At 36.4% G+C, this 17,328-nt stretch overlaps 1 protein-coding gene across 1 annotated transcript; it reads right to left on the bottom strand.

Annotated features, from left to right (window-relative positions):
* Positions 1 to 928: 928 nt before the first annotated feature.
* On the bottom strand, positions 929 to 13,101 carry LOC102712798 (eukaryotic peptide chain release factor GTP-binding subunit ERF3A). The gene is made up of 17 exons (XM_006652078.3): positions 12,879 to 13,101; positions 11,821 to 11,871; positions 11,386 to 11,472; positions 8,442 to 8,553; positions 7,958 to 8,003; positions 7,636 to 7,707; positions 6,872 to 6,934; positions 6,622 to 6,776; positions 6,460 to 6,524; positions 5,158 to 5,308; positions 4,676 to 4,781; positions 4,416 to 4,551; positions 3,455 to 3,519; positions 2,508 to 2,693; positions 2,350 to 2,422; positions 1,305 to 1,391; positions 929 to 1,230 (listed from the first exon to the last, which is right to left on the bottom strand). The coding sequence occupies exons 1-16, from the start codon at positions 13,045 to 13,047 to the stop codon at positions 1,324 to 1,326; spliced, it is 1,605 nt and encodes a 534-aa protein (XP_006652141.2). The 5' UTR covers positions 13,048 to 13,101; the 3' UTR covers positions 929 to 1,230; positions 1,305 to 1,323.
* Between the last annotated feature and the right edge of the window lie 4,227 nt (positions 13,102 to 17,328).

Here is a 17,328-nt window from a genome sequence, read left to right as displayed (position 1 = left end):
CCTACTACCAGGTATAGCTACTCCCTACACGTTCACGATGAAAAACATTTTTATAACTGTTTCTGCTCCCACCCAACAGAAAGTATGGACACTAGTAAAACTACTTTCTGTTGAAAGAGAGAAGAAAATATGTATAAAGGTGTTTCTGTATCTTAGACGTGAAGAGAGTGTAGCACCTAATGATAGGATAGAGGCTTCCTATATATATATATATATCTGTGTGTGTGAGAGAGAGATTCCAAGTAAAAGATTGATAATTTAAGTCCACTTTTATTTCAAAGAGAACTTAATCTAAGAACAAATGTTGAGGACGTTTTGATATCAAGTACTAGAAATACTAGAAATTACATTTTTTCTCAATAGATTTTTTTTATAAAATAGGGGAATATTTTTTTATTTAGTGTGGAAAGTTAACAAAACCTCAAATTACATCCTCAAAATAACCGGTTGAAAAATCACATGCACGCATGCATGAACTTTTGAACCGGCTGTTAACGCACTCACACAACTAATATCCATTCAGTGTTCTAGTGTTCATCTACATGTGAGCGTGTGCGTACTAGGCCTACCAATCTTCTCTATCATAACCATGCATGTCTGCTGCACACGTGGATTCAGCTGATTCTTCGGCCCTATGATGGCAAAAAATTAGAAACATCGTAAGAATGGAATTTAAGGAGAGGACGTTGGTAGAAGTGGCAAATAGTAATTGGCGGCAAGAAGACAGAAACTGACGGGAAGAAGACAGCTCAGAGAAAACATGTAATTGGCGGCAAGACAAACTATGGTCCTGGGATACCCATTACCTCAAATCATGTGGTTTTGTGAAAAAAAAAACACCAGAAACTGTGGTTTCGTAATTCGTATGCCCCAAAATCAGGAGGTTTTGTGAAATTTACTCTACTAAAATACATGTGACACCTCAAAATCATAAGAACCAAACTGGTTCAAGTGAGCATATCAAAATTGTGTTTGTTCGGATGCCCAGGAGGGGCAAAAGATTGTGCACACAAAAAACCTTCGCAACACTGGTATTCAAATTGGAAGGTTAGGGCCGGGATACACCCATACTAATTTTACAACCTCTCAAACATGTAACCAGAGCTATAAATTATGCAACCCATCTTAATAATAACAGCTATGCCTAAATGATTGATGATTTTCAAGCCGGGCTGGAAAAAATGTATGCTCAAGCAATCTCATTGCTTCCAGAAGCTCTCATTATACATCCTGCCAGAAGCATACAACTCAGGCTTAGAAAATAAGTTGCTACTAGATTATAGAGGTTTCTATTCTCTACTCACCCTCCTGTTCAAAATTGGCTTAAGCTGAAAATGTTGGGTTCCCAGCTGGAGGAACAGCAACAACCTTTCCTACAGCCACAGTCTTCCCTGTAATCATCAAAGGTTAAGTAGCCAATGGTCGGGTTAGCATATGATTTGAAAACTAATTACTAGAAACTGAAAAAAAATACTATAAATATCAGAACCAGTCATGAACATTTTGGATGCAGTTTCCAAAATGCAACTTCCAATAATAATTATCAATACCCACCCCATTTCATATTACAAATCACTTCGGGTCTGTCTTAAGTTTGACCAAGTTTACAGAAAAAATATACTAACACCCACAACACCAAATTAATTTCGTAAATTCCACCATTGAATATATTTTGTGTTATATTTATTTTGTGTTAAAAATGTTGCTGTTTCTTATATAAACTTAGTCAAACTTAAAGGGATTTGCTTAGGACAAACTCAAAGTGGCTTGTAATAGGAAATGCAGTACTATATTATCACTACTACTTTCCTCAAGTCAAGTCTAGATATCATTTTCGAAAATCTGAAGTACTAGTTCTGGTTCATATGGCTGTGGTTTTTTGCTGTTTATTGCTGTTTATCGTTGAGCTAAAAGGTGCACACATTACTGAAACAAGTATAATTGCATTCCACATCAGCAGAAAAAACAACATGTGTACAAAAATAAACCATGGAAATGGGCAGGGGATGCTCTTCCAGCTTAGGAAGTTGTGGTTTAAAAATAATTGGTCTTCTATTCCCAGAGAAATTGGACTTCAAGCAGAGGCAGGAGAGAAAAAGGAACTTAACCCAATTATAGGGATATTGACAGTCAAAACATAAGTCTAACTACATGCAAACCTAAACCTCGTTGTATGTTATTGGAGGGAGTAACATATATAGTAGTCGACACATTTTATGAACAAATGAATCTGCAGCAATAAAAAAAGGAACAGGAGTTTGCTGACTTGGTTCATTTTGTTGCATAACACATACGCTTCTCTACCCATTCTGAAATCAAATCATAATATATTTCAATGCATGTACTTGCCTTCTGTTCGAAGTGTAAACCTTCCAAGCTGAGGAAAATCAGAGAAGTTCTCTATACATATCAAATTATTGACCTAATTGCAAAACACATTAGAATTAGTTTTAATCTTCAATAAACGGTTACAAATTTATAGTATTAGTGAAGTTTTGCGAGAATACCTGAATGCGGCAAACTACAACAGCACCATTCTTCACAAAAAGAGGCTTCCTCTTTGGTTTTTTCTTCTTGGGATCAGCGTCTTTTTTTTTCTTCATGTCAATTTCCTCTATGAGATCAACAATCTCACACTCTTCAACAACAGAGTGGATATGCAATACTGCTTTATAACCAGCAGTGAAAATAGCCTAACACAGCAAAATAAAAAAATTATGATGAGCAAAAGAGCATGACATAATCCAAAATATAGCAACCTAGTACTGGATGTGACACATCCTAGTACTATGAATTTGGACATGTGTTACATCTCGTACTAGGTTGCTACAATTTGGAATACAGAAAGTAAATACAATCTATAATGGAGAAAAATGACTGCCATAACTTTCAAATTTATCTAGAGCTCAAATATTGGTGCTATATTAAACTAAAACATGTCATGACCATTATAAAGATGCATGGATAGATATGAGACACACATAGTAAAAGAAGTTCCAAACATTAGTACTTGAAATAAATAACATTCAAATTAAATAGAAATTGCCAAATAAAATTTACTTAAAGAGATATGTTTTATGATTATGTCTGCAAACAAACATGTACTACTCCCTCCGTTTCATATTGTAAGAAGTTTTGACTATGTCTAGATTCATGTATTGATCAATGTATATTATTTGTATATATCTTTAGATTAATTAATATCCATATGAATCTAGAAAATATTAAAAAGTCTTACATTGTGAAACAGATACTACCTTAAAATCCATCAGAAGTACAGATCCAAGATACATCAAATTTGTATGCATATTCCAATTTAAAGTCAGATGCATCATATTGGCATGCATTTTCCAGATTAGAATACAAATCATAAACTGCATACCATTCTGGCAACTATGATGAGCATGCAGTAGTTTCTCTTATGCATGTAACAGAAGGATCAAGAGGTACTTACATTGTCAAGCAACTCGAGAATTTGCAACTGAGCATTAAATTCAGTGACAGCACCGACAGGATTAGCTGCATGGATGTACATTACCAGCATCAGAACAAAATGCAAGTTAGGAAATGACCCACCAAACGACAACTAAACAACTTGCATAAATAAAAATTTCTACAGGTAACATATTATGCACAAGTAAATTAATTATAGCAGAATACCAGATGTACTGAGTTGGACAAGATGCAATAGAACAAATATCCACAATTCAAAATATGGTGAGCAGGGCGTTAGTTTATTGGGTCTCAAGATATGGTGCTGATAGTTCATCATCCTATATGATTATATAATATGATAGTCCCCTTAATGTTAATTTTCTATCACAAAGACACAACATCTCAGTTATTTCTAGCATTTGATCGATTCATCTAAGGTGCAAACTGTATTCCTCTCATGAAACCACAAATCCTAGCGTTTAGCTGATGGATAAGGTAACACAGTCAGATCAATCATTTCTAACCTTTGGATGATCGATACAAGGTACAAACTATCTCTATTGTCTCAATTAGTTAGAGCCTTCGAATAATTGATCCACAAAGTACAAAAAAAAATAATACAAGAAATCAACAAGTCAAGCTACAATACAAATCTACTTTGCAGCTTTCATGCAACTGTCACGTAGCATTGTGTGGGGTTTCATCCTAGTGATATAAATCTAGCAATACACTCTTTAAACCTTTTCCATTCAAATATTCCCCAATATAAAAACATTCAAAATCAACATGCTACTTGGTTAGGTTCCAATCAATTCAAACCTGGCTAAAATTACTAAGGAATATTACCAATATTATTTCATAATAACTCAACAAAGAATTAAAACAAAAACAGGATGTCATTTAAATGTTCTAAGAGATCCTAGTAGGGAAACCTGATAGGAACCCTCTATCAATTCACTACTCTAGAAGAAAATACATACCAACGCTTGAGAGTACAAAACCAGCCATAATGTCCTCATCTTCAATTCCAGACAATTTGACACGGACATTCTCTGCCGGACCAGCACGGCGTACCTTATGCTCATCCAAGCTTATGCCAATGACTTTCACGTTAGTCTGTTAGAAAAGGACACATTATGACATTAGTCTGCTAGAGCATATGGCACCAGTGCATTATAGACTACAAAGGGCACCCAAGTATGCCAAGAGTTTTACATAAGAAAAAAAGAAAATGTAATACCTTGTTTGGCATGACCAACAAACTGTCACCCTCTCTGATAGTCCCAGACTCTATTTTCCCCATCACTACAGTGCCCATATCTTTATACTTATCAATTATTGGCATCCTGCATTATTGATGTACATACTGTAAAGGTTCCATATAGCATCTGAGTCTTACATGTGCACAAAAGAACAAAAATAATAGGGAAATATAGTGCGTGAAATAGTTCATTCACAGCATTGCGAGAAAATAATATCCTTATGTTGTCAAGTAAATTAGTGGTATAAATAAAATGCCATTAGCATGTAAATTTATTACTAACATTAAAAAGTAAATTACACAAAACTAAATGTACTTGGACAAAACTATCACAAAAAGACCAGAGTTGCATTAATAACACAAAACTACACAAACATTGAACATCAGAGAACTTATCATATCCGAAACTGTTAACTTTTTGAAAAAGGAGAATATATCATTTAAAAGGCATAATTACATACCTGACTGGACCTTTGGGGTCACGTAAAGGAACTTCAATACGGTCCAGGACTTCAAAAAGACATGGACCATCCCACCAACTACAAATGCTTTTATCCATCCTGGTCTTCATATTGGTTCCCAGAAGACCAGATATTGGCAAGAAATGAACATCTGATGACAAAGCAAAGGAAACAGTAAGAAATATCATATAGGATCAGTTCAGTTGCAGTTGCTATGCCTATACTGTGTTGCATTGTACTTATTTTTTTGGTACACAAGCAGCAAAAAACATAGATAAATAATAGTTGCAGTTTGTCTAACAAATCAAATTAAGGTTAAATAAAATAATAATGTTATTGTTTGCAAATTAAATTAGAAGAGAAGTAGTTTGCCAAATGTCAAAACCTCTTAGGCACTATTTTCACTTGGGGCTGAAATGGTGTTTGAAGGGTAGTTGGCTCATTATAGATTGGAATACATGATTCTAATCTAACTTCCAGTGAGAGCGCAGATAAGGCAATTCTTCATAGTACAACAGGAATCAAAAAAACTTTGGTTCTTCAGGCTAGACTTGTTTTCCTCACCCACACCAATTACCATGGCAACATCAATTGTTAACTTGTGTATACTTGCGGTCATTGTTGGTGCACTACCCTTGTTCCTGGAGCCCTGGCAGTCAGGATGATGTGGCAGAATAGTGGGAGGATCTCCTTGCTCAGAACCCCTGCCAGTTCTGCAGGTATGGAGCTCCAATCTCCTTTGATTCGGTTTTGATTTGTACTCAGCTACTTCTTGGATTTGATTCCCAATTTAAACAGCCAAATATAGCTTTTACTTCGATTCTTACGTTATAATTTCATGCAGGCCCAAACAAAAAGTTGAATTTAAAATGTACTCCAGAAGTCTCAAAATCCAAATGAATGTGAATCAAAATCGAATTTCTCCATTTGATGGGATCCTAACAGTGGCACAGGGCCTATAAAAGTTAGGCCAATTGAGATTATCATCATACACCCCAACGCCTAACAAAGGGATACGTCACCGTACATCATTGCAATACCTACAAATTACAATCAGCTATGACGATGGAAACCTACATCATGTGTTTGGACTTTGGACAGGTGCTTTCATGTCGAAAACAAATCATGCTAAGTACAAAAACCTCTTAGAGCAGAACAAAATCCTAGGCTTCCCTAGTGTCATGGTTAGCGTATATCTTCACGAAAATTTCAGCTTTCAATTGTCACATCAAAACAATGGCTTCAGCTTGAAATGGATGTTTATTAATGAAAGTGTGAGGCAGATCAAAAGAAAAATAATACCTTTTTTAACATTGTACCCTGAAGCTCTGAGAAAAGGAGCCATTTTTGATTCAATTTCATCGTACCTAAAACAGATAGTAATTTATATTATTTTTCCCCAGACATACCTAAAACATAATGAAATACTTTAAATTGTTAAATATAATGTAAGAGAATGTCTACCTTTCTTTAGACCATTTTACAGTAGGCTCATCCATCTTATTGATGACAACTATCAACTTAGAAACACCTAAAGTTTTTGCAAGCAGTACGTGTTCACGAGTTTGTCCTCCTTTTTCGTAACCAGTTTCAAATTCACCTTTTCGAGCAGATATAACCTAAAAACAAAGATAGCAGTATACTTACTACCAGAGGAATCAAAGATAAGCAGAACTTCAGCAAAAAGAAAAGAAGCTCCAAGTCATATAGTTACCAGAACACCAATGTCAGCTTGAGATGCACCACTTATCATATTTGGAACATAACTTTTATGACCCTGCAAATTTATACCATGCATGTAAACAAATAGCATATAAAAGATACAACAATGCATTTAACTAGCGGTGGCAGGATAGACAGTTCACACAGAAAGCAGCAGCATCATTGGTGATGGCAGGATACCAAATCAAGAATCACAACTTCACACTCTTAGAATTGATGGATTTTGATGTGTTATCTGACAACTTATAAAAGCTTTGACTAATCAAAGCTCAATTGGTAGTCACATAAGATAAAATTAAGATGAATATATAAGAAAAAAGATGGGTAACAAATTTCATGGAAAATATATTGTTATATATTTTCGGCAATATTATTTTCGGCAATATTATAATATATTTTTTATCTGTAGCAGAGCACATGCAGTTAGCTATCATTATGAAAAACAATAAACAACCTAACAAATACAAGTGTTCATATCATTGTAAACCAGCATAGCACCCATACCCTATGATGGATCTATATGCCGTAAGTTTTGAATTCAAAAAAAAAAATCTGATCTTATTTAATACATTGGATATGCAAGTCACATTAGATCAAGTGGTAACCTGCATATTACAGGCGTCTGCATAGTTCTATGAATATTTTTTACGAGTGCGATGGGTATAGTGCACACAAACTTCCCTTTTTAATTAGTCAAGACAATGTGAAAGAAAATACCAGTATCACATTAAGATTAATATGGTGAAAGATAAATACCGGTGCATCTAAAATTGTGAATCTTGTAGTTTCTGTCTCAAAGTGGGCTCTACCAACTTCGACAGTCTTCCCCTGAAAAAAAAACAGGAACAAGAACAAAATAAAGTAAGATGCAGCATTATTATAAAACAAAAGCACCTTGAAAGGATCCTTGTCGCCCTGCAGAATGAAAAACTATTTCCATGCTGACTAAGTATGCATCAGGTTATGCCCTAACAAGTCTTATAACAAATTATCCCTCGATGTGGCATTTCAAGATCATGCCACGATTTTATACAGCAGTACAAAAACACCAAGATATATACGATTATGGAAGAGGTACCTTTAGTCGCTCTTCCTCATTTGTGTCCATGATATAAGCCATGTACCTGCAAGTATTTCAGATTATAGGTTACAACAGTCTTATAGGTGTAAGCTTGTTGATGGTATTTAGGAGCTATTGCAACTTGTACAGCTGTACTAGAAATAGGTGTGAGTTCAATACTAACTGCTAAGCTCTAGCTCAAAACAACCTTTGATTACTCCAACACAGGAAAATTTCATGCTAGACTTAGTTTTATTACTCACTAACACTTTTAGACCTGTAGCTTATCTAATAGCAGCTGCCATGTTTACTTTTTCTTTCCCTTTAGTCAAAGCAGGAATAATAACAGAATTAATTGCAAGTTTAGCAAGCACCTGCCAATGCTTTGCTTTATTCATATGGCAAATGAAATAAATCAAGATAGTACAATGACCAACCAGTGAGTTCAAAAAAAGGCATCCAATTTATATGTCTGGATAAAAAAAACGAAGGGAACACTCACCAACTTTCTCGGCTTTTATCTTTTGCTTCTTTTTCATACTTCTGGATGGTCCTATCATCTACTTGACCACTCAAGAAAAGTATTTGCCCTCCAGCAGTTGATTTTCCAGCATCTAGGAATATGAAACAACAAAAATAAGATAGGAGCAGCAATGGATCTACTGCAGCAACACAAGATTGTAACAATAGACTGCTGTACCTGTATTACATGATAGAAAAATATGTAGAACTACTGCAAACAAAAGGATTGGTACAGAACATCATCAAACATCCCACAAAAAACAAGTAGAAATAACTATGCCCATGCCCACAAACAGTGGCAGGCAACACATGGAATGGGTATGGTTCAACTGCAAACACCTTGTAACTGAAAATCTATTCAATTTTTTTCCACTTCAATAAATTCCATAGTAAAGTCTGCTTTACCCCCACCCCTCCCTCACCAATACACACTAACCAAACCAAACTATTGTCCAAATCTAGAAATCAACCCTCAAAACTAGTCAAAATAATCCGCTTAAGGGAAATGCAACCTGGTTTTTAAGTGTAGTTTTTGCAAAGCCTGGTGTCCAAATCATGTACTACATGGTACCCAGTTAGACAAAGATGTTAACAAGCCGTTACAATATGAGTAAAGAAAGAGCATCGTTTGAATGCCAGAATCAGGAAATACCAATATTGGATCGTATTGCCTACCAGTAGTGGTGGCGGTTAGGTTTGTGTTAAGATTTGCCTATTATGCTTTTCACTGTCACACAAAATAGATTTGAATACTATCTATACTACTCTAAAAGAAAGTAATGGTGGTGGCAGTGAATCCACCATCCACAAACTATATTATATATTGTCTTACCCACTACTTCTTTATGTATATAAAATATTTTAAAATAGTCCTATATATTGGTTCTATTTTTCATCTCCAAAATACAAGTTCCGAACAATACTAACATGTGTATAATTCATATTTCTCCATAGTAAAGCACGGGTTTTTAGCTAGTAGCATGATAAATTCTATTTTGCATGAACATTTTTGTTTTATTTCTTGAAACTTGCATGACAATCCCATATTTTCAAGATCATCAGAGAGAACCTGAAGGTGAGAATTAGCATGGACCAAACATTTTTCAAGGTCTAAGCATACTAACAAGAAGTATTAAGTACGATCAAGATCATGAAAATTGTATATTTGTATGATCCAAGACGAGATTCTCACGTGTTATATAATAGAATATACCCTGATAGATGGACTACAAAATGGCAGAGAAATACAAGACAGCAATCCTGATAGATGCACTACAAACTGGCAGAGAAATACAAGACAACAATAGAGAAAGTTTCTACGAATACATCTGGCTAACACCAACCATGGTTGTTAAGGCATCACTAAGGCATCGATGCAGCGGTAAGGCGCTGCCAGGGCGCATGGTATCTACCACGCCTTGCCAGATTGTCTAGGGCGTCTGACTTGACCATAAGGCGTCGCAAGGGCATCGCCATGGCGAGTAATCTCGCTATAGTGAGAGAAAAGGACGCTGTAGAAGGAGAAGGGGTGAGAGAGGTATGAATTTGCCATGGCGGACCCGCGCGCGCGAAAAAAAGATTGGGGCGCTGGACTTTGCACACGAAGGGAAAGCAATCTGGCGCTTCTTTTTGGCACTAGAAGGAAAGTGTGCGCTAGAACAGATTAGATCAAAGGGCCAGAGGGGGCAGTTATGACCCCACGGCAACCCCATCCTCTGGCGACGCCACAGCGATGATCCTTCGCAAGGACGATCCAAGTATTTTTCTCATCTCCCCTGCTCTGCTTCTTCCTCTGTTCTTCTCCTTCCTCTGCTTTGTTCCTTCATCGTCTCCTCTGCTTACTCTGCTTTGTTGTGACCATCTATCTTTGATTCTCTGTTCTAAAAGTTTACTTCCTCATCTACTGATCGTCTGCCTCCCCTTTGTTCCAATCCCCTCCCTTACTCCCATCTGTTTGCTTCCCCTCTGTTCCTTTCCCCTCCCTTACTCCCCTCTGTTCTAAAAGTTTAATTTGCTGTCATATTAGGCTCTATTTTGTCTGTCAACTTAATAGTTTTCAACCATCTAAGGAGTCGCCTCACCTTACGCCTTAGCGGTAAGAGCATCTCCAACAAATGACTAAAAATTAACCCCCAATAATCTAGGATGGGTCATCCTATAAAAAAAAATTGTCCCCAAAAATATCTACCAACTCCAACAATCTCCTAAAATTGGTTCCTAAAATCTGTTAGTTGGCCACGTAGGACGCAATTTTTGTATCGGTTCGACGAGTTACCTAGTAGTTTTAGTGTGTCTGACAATCGTTAACAATGTATGCAACAATACTATTTAGCCCTAATATCATACTGAATAGAAATATCTTAGCATGACATATTCAGATGTGCATCTTAAGCTGACCACACGTACAAGCCGACATGCATGTTTTCCTTGATTCCCTTAGCCGACCAGTGAGCTCATTATCATCTTAATCACACACAAGATGGACCGTTTTTTTAATTTGACTGGTACTAAAATTGTCGTACTGAACTACTATTGATTAGTGTCAATCATTGTTCTGAATTACTTTTGCGGATGGGGGGGGCAACGATGGATGAAGGAGGAAGCTATCTGTTGAAGGGTGAGAGGGTAAAAAAATATTGCCAGTGAAAAGTTTGGTGCGTTTTCTTGGATTGGGAATCCCAGTATGAGACCAAAATTTGGCCCAAGAAATGATGTTGTTTGGGAATGCTAAAAAATTGGGAATTATTTTGGGTAGCTGTTGGCGGAATGTTTTAGCCCATAATGCTAATATTTGGTTTTTGGGACCTGTATAGGACTTCTGTTGGAGATGCTAAGGCAGTGTGAGGTCACCTTACAGCCTTAACAAACCATGACACCGACAAATAAAACTAAAAATAAGGCAGGTGGCAAGAAAAAGAACTTACCAACATGACCAATGAAAACCACATTCAAATGCCTTTTTGTTTCCTTTTCCTCCTCTACTACCTCTTGAGCATCCTCATGTGCAGCAGCTGGATCAATAGAAAGTTGTACATAAGAAATTTAAAAAGAAAAGGAAACCATCAGGATCATTAGTAAACAGCTTAGTAATTGGAAAAGAGAGTATAAATTGTTTCACTCAATTTAACTTAGTAGTTAGCACTAGCTTTAAAAGCGCATAATCTAGATCAACAACAGTGCGATGGGAATTGAATCCTAATACTGCTTACAGGTAGAGTGTTGCTATTACACGGAGAACAGATGGGCATTTGTCAATTTGAAACAAATTGAGCAATAAATTAACCAGGGGTGTAAAATCTTAATTGAGTGCTAGGTAACAGTAACTGCAACAACAGCTTGAATAAGGTAATCACACATACCATTTGTCTTCAACTCCAACGACTGGAGTGATGACTGGATTTGCGTAACATCTGACATGACAGTTCAAACCATAAGTTAGTCCATAGTGATCAAGAACTTTGATTGACTCAATAAACAAGAGCCTCTTTGAAAGTAGAGATAATTATTAAGAAGAAAGATTCTGAAGAAAATAAACTCCCATAAACATCATTCTAACAGTACGAACTAAATAAGGAAGAACTTTCTAGATTTTGGCAATTGTAGTAGAGGAATATGATGTAACTCATGAACCATAATTAGAGAGCTAGAGAGAGAAACTAAATATGGTCAGTTGGGTATATTGCTGGGTTCATTGAAATGAGCAGTTGGCCACAGCAGTTTAACAGAGCTATTGATCAGATACTGGACTGAAACAGGAAGAAAAATTTGGGAAACATGGTAAGAATAAGCACCAACAGAAGTTTCGAAGCATTTTCTTCTCTTTTTTAGCAACTCCCCCATAATTACAATTTGACTGTTGTGCTTTTCTACAAGAAACTCTACAATAAAAGCCAACAAGCGCTATCCTTTGATATCCTTTGATGAAAACCTAAAAAGACATGAAAGGTACCAAATTCATCATATCTGCAGATATGCCCTCATTTGGCATCAAGGAAATCCAACTTTCAAGGCATTGTCCATTTAATAATGTCATAAAACATTATATGTTTCAGTTGTAGGATATGGAATTTATTTGAGAGACAGACACAAGCACAATAAGCTCAATAACACTAACATCGCATATTCTAGTCATACACAGAACTGTCAACTGGAGCGCAGAAGCATGGCAGATCTAGTGACCCAATTTCTAGTTGGCCTTACTCTAAACCCCAGCGGAATTAGAAGAAACTGTCGCTGCATCATCATCCTACACGCCCTTATCTCGAAGCAGCTACTCACAACCCTCCCTAGTAAACCTAGACGAGGACGCAATCACAGATCGGCGAGCCACGAGCTCAGATCTAAGCGCATCAGCCAACATAACAGCATAGCGGGACACGCGCACAAGGCAGAAGAGAGAGAGAGAGAGAGAGGGAACCTTCAGCCGGGGGCGCGGGAGGAGCGGCATCCGCCACACCCTCGCCGTCCTCGGCGTCCGCGGCGTGGTGGGGGTCCACGGCCATCGGCTCGGCGGCGTCCTCGTCGCGCGCCCAGTCGTCGACCTCCTGGGCGGCGGGCGGCGGGGCGGCCTGCGGGTCGTGCTCCATCCCCGGCGTCTCCCGCGAACTGGACGAGCTAGGCGAGGCGGAGGCGGAGATGGCCGGCGTGCGTGCGTGCGTGCGTGCGGGCGGGCGGGCGGGTCGGCGCTAGGGTTTTCGCGGAGCGTGCGGGATTCCTTCTCGATGGGGCTGGGGGTCGGGGTGCGGGCGACGAGGATGTTGCTGGATGGATGGCTTGGATGGGCAGTTTGGCACTTCGGCTGCGCTGATGAGGCGGCGCTTGGGCGTGGCTCCAGAAGTCCAGTGTCAACCTGAGTTCCGGGTGGAGCACAGGCCCAGGTCAGCCCATGTAACCCTTTTTATTCCCCTACTTTTCCTTATCTTGCCTGTTTTTAAACAGCACCGAGGCCGCGTTCGGCGATCTAACTTTCCATCCAGATTCTCTCCTATACAAAAGTTGCTTTAAAAATTATATTAATTTATTTTATTTTTTAATAATTAATTAATCATGTACTAATCTATTGCTACTTTTTCACGCCGGCTAACTAACATCATCTATACAATACGTCGAACATCATTATTTTCAAGTACTAATCTAAATGAACGAGGGCATGAACAAGGTATAAAGACATCTTTATGAGTGGAGCCCACTATAGGTAATATTAGGGTATGTACAACAATGAAATAATAGTCGTCTATATACATCCACGTCAGATTAATCATCCTAGATGGCATCATTAACTCAATAAAAACATAGACGTTGTCTCTTGTCTCTTTGTTCGTCTACTACTTGGACGCGCGCTTCCAATTTACATGTAATATTTTCTAGAGAAAACGTCATGTATTGGTTGCATGCAACAAATAAAAGACATAAAAAATAGTGTATTAAATGTTGTACATATAAGCAAGTAGGATATCCATTGTACAAATTATCTATTTAGCTATGTATATCAAATAGACAATGGTTGTCTATACATAGAAAATAAAGTGGGTCACAAATGAGAAAAGAATGTAAGAACATTTATTCTTATAGGAAGCCATATGGCTAAGAAGTACTTTAGTCACTACTGTTATAAATGACCACCCTCATAATAATATATAAAGACAACTCAACTCATATGAGATCATTTATGTATAATGACCACTTTTTCGTACACTGTAGATGTTCTAAGGCTGGATTTTTTAGAAGATAAAATATTATCTTTTTCATATTTATTTAATAATATAGACATGGAATGAAGCAATAATGTCTCCATTCTAAAATATAAACATTTTCTACGTTGTTTACCATATACATGTTCTTTTAGTCACTTCAATAATTATATTTTTATTTTTAAATTGATTAGATTCATTTTCTAGTCATCTGATTGGGTCCGAAATCATACGAATGATTGAAATTATGAGAATCAATGAAAAAAATATTTATATTATGATAAAAATTTAAATCATAGAAATGCTTATATTTTGAAATGGATGGAGTACACGTGTTATGTGTTTTAGAATGGTGAGATGTGTTATGTGTTTTAGAATGGTGAGAGATGATAAATGTCTATGTAAAAGCTTTTATAAAAAAAACGTGTGCTTAATAGTTTAAAAAGCGTAATCATAAATGCTCAGAATAAAGATGAGAATAAGCTGCCTACAAATGCATCCTAAATAGCCCACTACAAATGCCCCGTTCGGCAGCCATGTATAAGTTATCTATATATATACCATTATTTTCTATGCGCACGCTTCCCGAACTACTAAACGGTGTATTTTTTGAAATTTTCTATAATAAAGTTGCTGAAAAAATCATATTAATCTATTTTATTTTTTTAATAATTCATAATTAATTAATCATGTAATAATCTATACTGTGTTTTTTTCATGCCGAATAACTAACTCTCTTTCCTCCTTAGGCCATTCTCAGTGGCCCTTTCATTGGCATTAATTAGGTATCACATCAGATTTTTTGATGATATAGCAAAAATTTAATTAGAAAATAGAAGAGAACTCTTTCATCCTAGTGAAAACTCATGTTGTTTCCAAACAAACGAAAGCCGAAATAAAAGTACATTGAAGTCAAACATTTCTTTTATCCGTAATTTATATGGCATATTTGATCATATTCTTATGCAGGAATTTAATGGTCTACCAAGTCTATTAAACTGTGAAATGCATAAATTTTAACGTGTCACACTTAAAAACTGGAAAATAAAAAGGTCCACCGACAATAGCCTTACGCTGAACGAGGCAAAAGTCAAATATGTTACTCTCTCCTACAACCGATATAACGTACACTAGAATTATCACTTTGTCAGCTCTGAAACCGTGTTTTGACTCAAGTCAATAACACCCTGTGCCTTGGAGCAGCGGCAACTCAAACATGAAGAACCCCTTTGAAGTTTGAACAACAAATTGTCTTCCGACGATTCTTTTTTAACTTTACGTACCGACCAAGTATATGGTACACGGCTCAAAGTAGGATAATGATCCAGGGCACGGCTGAGGGGATGAAAAAGTCAAACAATATATTTAAAAATAAAAAATAATTTATAAATCATATATATATATAAGCTATTAGCAATCTAAAAACTAAGACTCGAAAATAAACTACCATAAAAAAACCCCAAAATCAAGTTAAAATTTTAGATTCAAAATTCAAATGTTGGTTTACAAGCATAAGCATAAATGAAAAGGTGGGATCCGGTTCTCTCATCGACAAACTGCTTCTTACCATCTCACTATCACAGTTGTTCTCTAGATTGAATACGTTAGTCTTTTGATCTCAATGCTTGTTTAGCACTTTAAATAATTTCAAATAAAGATGGATCTAAGATTTTTTAAGGAACGCTTCAACCTTAAAAACAAATTCGGGGTACAATTTTGATGTAAAGTTTGTCTTTAACCAACTTCATATGAAAAGGTTGTGTGCATATATACTTTTTTTTTAACTAGAAAAATTGCCCGTGCGTTGCACGGGTGAAAATATTTTAAATCCATTTGGATGGATCATGGATGATTGAAAACTTATATTGAAAAATCCATACTCCCTCCGTTTGACAATTTAAGATTTTTAGTGTTGTCTAGATTCATATGAATGCTAAATGTACATAGACATATATTTAAATCATGTATATTGAAACCTAGCTAAGACTAAACTGGAATTTTAACATTTTTGTCCTTTTGAAAAATTTATTTACAAATGAACTAAGAAAAAACTTATTGCACAAATGGACCTTTTTGCCCGCGCCAACGTCATTGGCATCATTATTATATAGGACGGCGCCAATGTCAAGTGATAATGTTGTGTTCATGTGGCCGGAGGACAGCGTTAATGTTCTATACAACGACGACGCCAATGACGTTGGCACGGTCAAAAGGTTCATTTGTACAGTAAGTTTTTTAAAGGTCTATTTATAAAATAAGTTTTTTAAAAGGACCAAAATGTCAAAATTACAGCAAAACTAAAAGTTTTATAATATGAAACAAAAACATATTTAAAGTTATGTGGTAGAATTAATAAAGCATGTTTAATAAATATAGATAGAGTGAAGATGTTCACTTGGTAAAGCCGACCAAACGTCACATATATTATATGTGTAATATGTATAAAGTAATATATATATATATAATAGTGTTTTATGAACAGAAGTAATAGTGTTTTATGAAAAATAAATAGATGTTTTATAGGTATTGGTAGATGAAAGTTGAGGTGTGATTTACTCCCTCTGATTTTTTTTGACACCGTTAACTTTAACCCTTCGTCTTATTCAATATATATATATAATTATTGATTATTCTATTATAATTTGATTTATTACTAAAGTAACTTTAAGTATGATTTATAATTTTGCATATTTAGACAAAATTTTTAAATAAGACGAATTCAACATAAATAAAAAAGTCAATTGCGTAAAAAAGATGGATTAGCTGATTCTAGTGATAAATATATTTTATAAAAAATAAACAAATATTTCGGTCTAATCAATGCATTAGATTATAAAAATTAAACAAATAGCTCGGTCTAATCAATGTGCTTCACAGTGATGGACCTACCGGGCCGGCCTGCATGCTGCGTAAACGCGTGAGGATGTACGCAGACGACTCCGAAGTCGGAAGGACACAGGCGGACCTGGGGCAAATAGTTGGCACAATCATATCTATACTATTATAAAAAGCGGTAAAAATTCTGTCTAACTTTTTCGTCCGTCGCTGACTTCATCTGCTTTAGGCCTCGCTCGGGCGCGCTTTGCGCTGGGCTGGCGCCATAGTGTCGTACCGCCTCACCTGGACTCATGGGCCCATCGTCCGATCAATCGCGTGCAACCAGATTATTTTTGTCCA

This window comes from Oryza brachyantha, chromosome 4 (assembly GCF_000231095.2).
Source record: "Oryza brachyantha chromosome 4, ObraRS2, whole genome shotgun sequence".
Lineage (NCBI taxonomy): Eukaryota > Viridiplantae > Streptophyta > Magnoliopsida > Poales > Poaceae > Oryza > Oryza brachyantha.
This window is presented reverse-complemented; position numbering and strand designations above follow the sequence as displayed.